The sequence below is a fragment of the Phyllopteryx taeniolatus genome, chromosome 19 (assembly GCF_024500385.1).
Source record: "Phyllopteryx taeniolatus isolate TA_2022b chromosome 19, UOR_Ptae_1.2, whole genome shotgun sequence".
Taxonomy (NCBI): domain Eukaryota; kingdom Metazoa; phylum Chordata; class Actinopteri; order Syngnathiformes; family Syngnathidae; genus Phyllopteryx; species Phyllopteryx taeniolatus.
The window spans coordinates 9,693,428-9,702,823 of NC_084520.1; the positions used below are offsets into that span (position 1 = coordinate 9,693,428).

At 44.1% G+C, this 9,396-nt stretch overlaps 1 protein-coding gene and 1 non-coding gene across 3 annotated transcripts; both read right to left on the reverse strand.

Moving 5' to 3' along the window:
- Positions 1 to 89: 89 nt before the first annotated feature.
- Positions 90 to 200, reverse strand: LOC133469834 (U5 spliceosomal RNA). Its single transcript, XR_009785799.1, has one exon. It is a non-coding gene; the product is annotated as a U5 spliceosomal RNA (small nuclear RNA).
- A 155-nt stretch (positions 201 to 355) lies between these two features.
- mfsd13a (major facilitator superfamily domain containing 13A) lies at positions 356 to 8,634 on the reverse strand. Of its 2 annotated transcripts, none has more exons than XM_061756590.1 (9): positions 8,300 to 8,634; positions 6,955 to 7,189; positions 6,807 to 6,886; positions 5,022 to 5,471; positions 4,825 to 4,945; positions 4,174 to 4,270; positions 3,916 to 4,087; positions 2,445 to 2,638; positions 356 to 1,455 (listed from the first exon to the last, which is right to left on the reverse strand). In XM_061756590.1, exons 2-9 carry the CDS (start codon positions 7,129 to 7,131, stop codon positions 1,214 to 1,216), a joined length of 1,533 nt encoding a protein of 510 aa, XP_061612574.1. In that variant the 5' UTR covers positions 7,132 to 7,189; positions 8,300 to 8,634; the 3' UTR covers positions 356 to 1,213. The 2 variants fall into 2 exon arrangements, with proteins under 2 accessions (XP_061612574.1, XP_061612573.1); XM_061756589.1 differs by having other exon boundaries at positions 357 to 1,455; positions 8,222 to 8,633.
- Positions 8,635 to 9,396: the final 762 nt, after the last annotated feature.

Genomic DNA, 9,396 nt, shown 5'->3' on the forward strand with positions numbered 1-9,396 from the left:
TGGTTAATTTCACACTGTTCGGTATTGATTATGTGTCTCACTTAGCAGCAAACTCCGTAATAGCTTATATACCTTTGACATTACGAGAAAGACCTGTTAACAGGGAATCAAAAAATTACTCTAGACTCATGTTGTTCCTCCCCACGGAAATCTTTAGTAAAAGGCGAAAGATTTATACAACATGAAGACAACCATGAGTGTACTAGCCTCCATGCAGCAGCGAGGCTGACCAGATGTACAGCCCTAAACTTCACGGTCGGGGTTGGTGGTGAGTCAAGAAATTAAGAAAAAAATGAAACATCAACTTTTCTGTTCAAATAAGATAATTTTATTGCGTTACACGTACTTATTGAGACTTTTTCTGCCCACTCTATACACGCGTCTGTACCTAATTTGAATATATTATCATGCGCATGCGCCATACACACCAGAAAGTGAAGCGCTGGTTCATTAGTAGTCGCGTTCAATCGTTATGTATTACATTATCGTTGTAAAACGCCTTTCGCCAAGCCGTGTTGGAGTGGTAATGTAATATGAACATAACGTGCCATCACAGTTTCCATGTTAAACAGACTCGGAAGAGACGTGTGTCCCGTGTTTCTTTGGTGTCGAGTGACGAATCATTCGTCAGACAAAATAATACACGGGTCACAACTCGTTTTTTGGCAGGAGATTTTATTGTTTTGGGGCAATGGCACACATTCGAAGTTAAAATCTCTAAGTTGTCAAATATTAAAACGTGGCAGTGCTCAATGAAGTTGGTCACCGTGATCACAAGGCAAAACGGCAGTGGTATCTGAACACATACTTCAACGCTTTCTGTAAACTATAACCCCACGGACTTCATTAACTTCAGTACTGTTTAAAGACAAAAATACAAATACAATTTAAATACAAAGATTTGTATTCGTCCCCTGATGTCAGAACCAAGTGGATGTTCATTATGAACAACCGATAGTTGGCATAATATGTCTTGGTCCTCTTAATTCTGTAGTCACCTGTTACGGTATAAATACAATGTAATACTCTGTTAAAAAATAAGGCAGGTGTCATTTATTCAAAATATGCACCCCAAAGAGCAGAGCAGTCATTGTGCTGCGTTTTCTTTTCTAGGCCTTGGACACAAGGCCTAGCTGTGGTGTCATGACTTCCAGGAAACCGAAAAGACAACAGCTAAAAAAAAGTGTCTGTGTGCTGCTCGGCTAAGTCCACGTTATATGGTCTTGACGTCCACCATGCCGCCATTTTGGGCACCTTGCCTGGAGCTCTTGATTCCCTGCAGCTTGCGCCCGTGTAGCGTGAAGCGCGACCAGGCGGCCAGCTGCAGCAGGGCGCAGGTGATGGGCACGAACACCAGCATGTGGAAGCAGCCCAAGCGCAGCGGTGGCGACCCCGCGCCTGAGGACACGTCCACAGTGGAGTCCTTGACCGGTTCCCTTTGGAAAATATCATAGCCTGTGGAGGACATCACATTCAGGGATCCACAAGTAGAGCTTGGTGGCATGGTGAGCATTTGAGTAGTTCTGGGCAATATGGCCTTAAAAAAAATAAAAAAAAAAATCACCCCCCCCCAAAAAAAAGATTTTTGATTTGATCCTTTTTTTAATAGAAAAGGCAAATGACAATGACAAAAGTTTTGCATTGTTTCCTTGTTTTTTTCCCCTCCCCCTTTCTGGTATTGGCTTTATTTCTCCTAATACCACAAAACTTTAAAATGCTTTATTTCCACCAATTCTTTCCCTTGACCATTAACATCAACTTCCACAGAATTAATAGAAATAATTCACCTATTGACATTTTTTGCACTCTCTCTCTCTAATACTCTAAGAAGCCAGACGATTATGCCAAAGCCCTGACATTACCAAATGTTGTCAATTAAGTTGGGATACTGACATCTTTGTATCTTTGTGGAAGTTAATGATATTTAGGTGCATGTTTCGGTGATAGAACACAAGAAGCTCTACTCCATGTTAGCCCACTGGTTGTTAGCTACAACCACGAGCTAATCCGTTCGCTGCTCCGTTCTGTTGACTGTTCGAAGGAACATGTTCAATTCTCCCGGCCCTCTGGATTCTCTAACTTTAACGCCATTTTGCTTCCCTCGCTAAGACTTGGCGGGTGTAGGTGAGCATCGTACACATCGTAGCCACCTACATGAACAAATAGGGACGAGAGTCCATATTCTCGGAGAAAATCTTAACCATCAAATCGTTGCAATGGTGCAAACGGTTTAGTACGATGCCAAAAGAACACTAAATGGTTGGGGGGGGGGAAAGGTGTAAAATATAAATAAAGGAGGAACTCAACAGAACACTTAAATTGCTGCTGAACTCACTGGCGCATCTCTTTGATCTTGAATTAGTCAATTTTAATTAACTTAATAACTTAATTACTTAATCGCTAAAAATCGATGAATCACCCAGCGCTATATTTAAGTTCCGTACCTGTGTAGACACACAGCAGCCAGGTGCCGATGAGTGGAGCAAACGTCTGCCCGGGCTTCGTGAGGAGGGCGACCATGCCGAAGAGCAGAGCCGACGCCGCCTGCTGTCGCCGGTTGACCACAAAGTCCTCGTCCACCAGGTCAGAAATGACCAGCTTCAGCAGCTTGCAGGTTCCCTCCGTGAACACTCGGTTGCTGGCAGGGCAAGAGGAGGAAGGCCTTTGATTGTCTCATAAACATAGTACGACACAAATTTCCCCCGAGCTGGCAGGAAATTGAAAGGGGAAAAGTAGGGCAAAGCCTCGATCTGGGAAAACCCTGTGATGGTACTTGAAAATTTGGAAGTTTTTTTTCCACATGCTGTCTTGATACATCAACCACCACAATGAATTTCAAATGATATCAACATGTGATTGAAGTTTAGATTCTCAGCTTTAAGAGCTTTAATGTAAATACAGTGTTCACCACTTCCTCCCATGTTCCAAAATTATGCATGTTAATTAAGTTCATGGAAGACTTCGAGTCAAGGGTCACCAACCTATTTGAAAGCTAATTCTTTGGTACTGATGAACGTAAAGGGCTACCAATTAGATACACACTCTTGAAATCACAAATGTATTCAAATTTGTGCCTTGAATTATTTTATTATTAAGAATTAATGATATTCATCAATGTGAAGACACTGATCATGTTACTTTTGATCCCAAGAAATTGGAGCGTACGCCTCACAAAATGGCTGTAATCCCTGCCTAGTAAGTGCCATATTTTTGTGAAAGCTCTTAAATTAAAGCTGAAAGTCCACACCTAAATAGTATGTGGAAATGGAGTTTAAAGGTGGTTACAAAAACTGTGACAGGCCAAATTAAACGTTACACTGAAAATACACATGCTGTCAACTCTCATCACCTCCAAAAAATGAAATATTTTAAGTATACTGTAAATGAATCATGCTTTATATGTTGAAGAGGAGACATAAAAATGAAAAACGGAGATAATGTGGTTCCACAAGTGCGCTCACCCTCTTATAACTAAGGACGTAGCAGTGTTTAGAATTAACCAATCACATTTAAACTCAAAGTTAACTGGGAGTCAGCACACACCTGCCACCATTTAAAGTGCCTCTGATTAACGCCAAATAAAGTTCAGCTATTCTAGTAGGGTTCTCCTGACATTTTTGTAGTCATATCTTACAGCACAAGCCATGGTCTGCAGAACTTCCACAGCATCAGAAGGATCTCATGGCCGACTAATGTGCCACGGCGCAGTGGTTGGGAATCATCATGTTATAGCATTATTCTAAAATGGGAAATAATTATTACTATTTTTGTGATTTAAAAAAAAACAAAACAAAAAAAACCACTTTTATTAAGTGAAGCACTGCGAAGGCCTTTCGGATGCACAGTATACATACAGAGCGTAAGAGACCCTACTGTGGGTCTGAATAACTCGTACAGTAAGCAAAGAGAGCGCACCTGGCGATAAAGATGCAAAGCAAATAGACACGGTCGGCGCCCGCCAGCAGCATGGCCACGCTCAGTCCCAGCTTGAGCATGAAGAGCCAGCGGATGACCTGGTAGACGCCGTGGCGCTGGCACAGTGTCAGGAAGTACAAGTTGTTCAGGTGCGGTGCCACGTAGGAGATGCCTGCGAGAGCAGCGAACGTGAACAAAAAGACATCCTTCTACACATTCGCATAACACTTAACGCAGAGTGACTCATTTTGTTTTTACCGAGGAGGATGGAGCCTGTGGAGGCGGAGATGTTGTCTGACAGCAGGTGCTCCAGAAAGAGAGGGAAGAAGTTGTTGTTGAAGTGGCAGTGAAACACCTGCACTCGACACACACAGAGGAAAAACATTTTTTTTAACACTACTACTGTGGAATAAGGCGGCACGGTGGACGACTGGTTAGAGCGTCAGCCTCACAGTTCTGAGGACCCGGGTTCAATCCCCGGCCCCGCCTGTGTGGAGTTTGCATGTTCTCCCCGTGCCTGCGTGGGTTTTCTCCGGGCACTCCGGTTTCCTCCCACATCCCAAAAACATGCATTAATTGGAGACTCTAAATTGCCCGTAGGTGTGAATGTGAGTGCGGATGGTTGTTTGTTTGTATGTGCACTGCGATTGGCTGGCAACCGGTTCAGGGTGTACCCCGCCTCCTGCCCGATGACAGCTGGGATAGGCTCAGGCACACCCACGTTATATTACAATTTATTTGCATCTCAATGATGATTTGCTGGCCTGGCTTTTGTTGACATTAACTGCTAACTTACAGTGGTCTCTTCATTTTTTTCCACAGCTATATTTGTGAAAATTACAGCTAAGGTGCAAGCAATCAAATAGGAAGACATTGAGATGAACTAAATGATATGATAAGGGAGATCACCTGGAGGAGGTTCATGGTGACAAACCACTTGAAGTTTTTGTGTCTGGAGAGCTGTTTGAGGTACTGCCGGATGGTGACGGGCCGCTCTGGCGAGGTGAGGGGTGCGTCGCCAACACTCAGCCTGTGAGATGCGATAGAAGGAAGAACGTAAGCTGACAATGACAAAAGTGGTCAAGTTGTTTTTTTAGAGAACGTACTCTTCGAGTGCGTGTGCCTCATCCAGTCTGGTGCGAACTTTCTTTTGAAAGCGTCGCTGTAACAACCGGGTAACAAGGAAGAAGCCCACGATGGAGAAGGTGGCAAGAGTCACACAGAAGAGTCGAAAGGCATAGAAATCCTCCTTGTCCCAGAAGGAGTAGGACAGGAAGACGGAGAAGGATCCCAGGGCGCTGAACACCGAGCAGTGGAAATTGAGGCGCGTGCGGTCAGCGGCCGAAACGGCCAGGTCGGCCATGAGGGCGCTGTGGTGGAGGTCCACCATGGTCAGGAAGCCGTCGTACAGGCACAGGCAGAGCAGGAACTGCAGGCCCGGTCTGGCCCACGCCACCCAGAAGGCCAGGAAGGATAGGGCGAAGAGCGGCCCGCTAGACGAGAGCGCGTGGAGCCGCTTCAGGACCACCTCTGGAGACGTCACCTGGGAGCCGCTCCTGCATCACAGCAAACTAATCACTCAACTTTGTCACCTTTACAGGCTGTTAGAAAAGATCCAAATGTTGAGCCATTGAAATACGATAAAATTTTGCATTACAGGCTTTCCAACCTCAGGAACTTTACCTTGAAAAGAAGTACTTTTGGACAAACAGTGGCCCTTTACCACTGGAGAAACCTTACCTCTCCACATAAAAGGTAATTTTGAAGGAACTTAGGGCCGTTTCTCAATGCCTAAACTTTAAACCGAAAAGAGGTATTATGGGCATATTGCAGAGAAAGGTATTTTGAAAGGAATATCAAAAAAGGTTCCCGCCCCCTCACACTGTGCCGCCCTGGTCAGCTGCCCTTATCAGAAACCGCCAGTGGGTTGACTACTCGTTGCATTTTAACTCACCCAATTTTACATCAAGATAGGGGATACACACTGTTTATGTGGTTACACATGCTATTGTTTTTAGCATCAGAATTCTGAGCCCACAGGCAGCTAAAACGTCATTGTCACCGCCTTCTCTATCCGTTTGACAGTTAGCAACAGTTTGAAATGCTCTCTAGAACAGAGACAAGGCTGAATGCACAGTGGGAGCGTAAATAAATAATTTAGCAGATAAACACAAGGCTAAAGAGACTGTCACATGCTAGCTGTTAAGGCTACAGCCGAGTGTTCCATGTGATGATAAGGGCGGAGTCGTAAGACTGAGTAAACACAGGCGGCAGTGGTTCTCTTTACCACATGTCATATTACTCACATAACCCTGAGGCGCAAACACCACAAGAGAAACACAAGGCAACATTACAGGGATTTAACCTCATTTGTTTTGCTCAATAAGTTATGCTATTTAATGCGCATAAGTTTGCACTCGCTTTTAGGTTTTTTTTAGATCAGAGGCTCAACAAGTAGCCAAAGCCTTTGGTAATGAAAGCCCCTCTCGCGTTCGCGCACCCCACAGTAGAGGGGGCGGGGTGAGCAGCAGCTAATTTGCATGAGATATGACCCTCCCATCGAGCGGATTTTAATCAAAAGATTAATAGGAAGGGTGAACGATGTCCTGTAATTCTTGATCCTTGCAGTAGAGGGGGCAAGGTTAACAAGAGGTCATTTGCATAAAACAGGACCACCCCTCATAACAGACTGATTTTATCAAAGGTTAAAAAACTTTTTATTAAAAAAAAAAAAAAAAAGGCTAAAACATGTTCTGTAATTTCTTTATCAAAAGCATGTCCCATAAACGTTATTAATTTAAACTGTGTGGGGGAAAATGTCTACAAATGTCACTGTCAAAGAATGTTCCCAGAAGTTTTTGTGCACAAAACAAGAGAGTAAAGACACTCACTGAGGAGAGCTGAGGAAGGCGCGATCACTCAGCCAGCCGAAGAGAGGATCGTTGAGACTGTTCCACAGCAGGAACACGGTCTGGAACGACAAGCGTGCTCAGAACATGGAATAATACATACAGGGCATCAGGCAAACTCCTCACTCACCTCTCCCAGCCAAAAGGAGACTTTGTCGATCTTGTATATGGACACGAAGGTGTCCACGTAGTAGAGTAGGAAGACATTGTGCAGGACGGAGGTGAAGAGGGCCAAGGAACCGTAGAGCACGGCGGTGGGGACGACGATGACGCCATTGTACCAGCAGCCTGCCGCACTCCGGCCCATTCTTCCTTTCCCACCCCCCCGTCAAACAACCACAAGCTGGTCACCGCCTCTTCATAGCCTGCAAAGCAAGAGAGGTTTACTTTTAGCGCAGTTAGGTTGTCATTAAGAGTTGGTTTGGCAGAGGGTTTCGGTTCAAGTAGACACCCTTAAACATACTTGCATCTCTACTTAATCAGTTTGGGGAAGTTGGTCTACAAATAAAATCTCACAAAATACAATTTCCAAAATAAATGTTCAAATCAAGTTTAGCTTTTGGTTCTTTTTTTCATTCTTGGATTTGCTATTTCTCCAGAGCCCAAGCAAGCTTCGGAGGGGGAAAAAACCCCCAGCAAGAGAAAAAATAAGCATCAGATCAGTTTACATTAGCTAACATTAACAGGGCTGCTAATAAACGAGTTGGGACAAAACAATATTCAGAAAATCTGTTTTAACTTTGTTTACCCTGAACTGGTTTAGGCTATTAGCCGTGTTGCAAGACGTTATAGTCTTGTGCTACCAAAGATCATTGATCCTATTAGCACAAGAATGGAGTTGATAGCAACCTCAATTTTGCCGTCAGCTTGGTCTGTTCAAACTGATAATATTTTGCGTTAGAAATAGAAAGACATTTTAACAGTCACATTTCATTTATATATAGGCACCGTCTCTGAGAAATTGCCTATACTGAACAAGTTCTCCCAGTATATGTTAACTTACGAGCACAACTGATTATGACTTATTATTTATCCTGCTTTCGAACTTTTGGACACCTGTTGAGTTTGTTCTCAAGAAAGAAGCAGCTCAAGCTCGAAGTGAAAGCAAAACAATTCGTCGAAGAGTGTCACAAACATTGGCCGAATCGAGCCTTCAAGGCGGATAACTACAAACCCTTAGGCTGTTTAAAGAGTTTACACGTCGTCTCATATGGCGTCTTTAATGACAATAAACCAGTTTAAAGATGACAAAAGGAGTACGTGGCAAACGCTTGTAAGTTAGCGATAGTTAGCCATGGTTACGCGTTAGCACGCTAGCTGGAAACCGGATGTGGGTGAGCACATTAACCGTCATTAAAAAACAAACAAATAAATAAATAACGATATAAGATACATACGACGGTGGAGACGTTAACGACACCCAGTAGAATTGTATTCACGGGAACGCTATCTTCGAGGGTCCTTGCTCGCTTTACCGAAGCGGAGACTCGTCACGTCGAGCTGACGAGAACCAGCAAGGAGGCCGGGTGTCCACGTCATGTCGACAGCGGCGAGGCATCTCGTCGCCGGGACGACAGCGGCTGGTTTGCGGTGGGGAGATTTTCCGAGCAATGTGGAGGAGGCGCTCCGGTCACGCCGGTGACGGAAGGCGCAGCGGCAGGGTCGTTTTCCATTCACGCTTGCTGCGAACTCCTGTGAGGAACATTAAATAATTGTTTTGGGCCTTTTTCCCCCCTGCGATTGGCTGGCAACCAATTCAGGGTGTACCCCGCCTCCTGGCCGAAGATAGCTGGGATAGGCTCCAGCACGCCCGCGACCCTTGTGAGGATAAGCAGCTCGGAAAATGGATGGGATGGATGGATGGTTTTTTCCCCCCACATTTAATTGTCTTTTTAGTCAATTAAATTAATTAAACGTGAATGGTGGGTGTTGTTGTCATTTCGCCGTTCCTCCAGCAGAGGGCAGGTGTGCATACGTCACAACTGTCAATGGCAGTGGTTCTTAATCTGTGGCCTGAGGACCCCCAGAGGTTTGCGAGCCGTAATTTGGGGGTCCGGAAAAAAAGTTTGCAATACATTATGTCATTTCATTTTTTAAAGTGCATGCACAGAAACAAAGCCAAAATTCCATACTATACTATAAATGCACGTATTTCCTATTTAGGAATCATAAAGCTGTGAGTGATTGTAATACCCAAAATTCATCTTTTAAAATATGTATCGTATGTCAGTTGTCTCATTTATTGTTCATATATTTTCTTATTCATACTGTATTACATAAGTTAATTATTATTCATATTTCCCAGCCAATTTCTCATCCTTGACAACTTTTATGATTTTAAAACGAGATAGCGTGGCTACATCATTTATGCTACCTCTGGTTGCTACTGCGCACATAGACTAATGCGCAGCCTCGGAGACCGAGATGCATTGTGGGACGATTAGTTCACAGTTGTCGCGATCGAGAAAGCGCCAAATAACTGTAAACCTATTTTAATATCATTTTATATTCTCGTGAGCTTTCAGTTTGACAGATTTACATTTACAAGTGCTGGGGGGGGGGGGGGGGACAC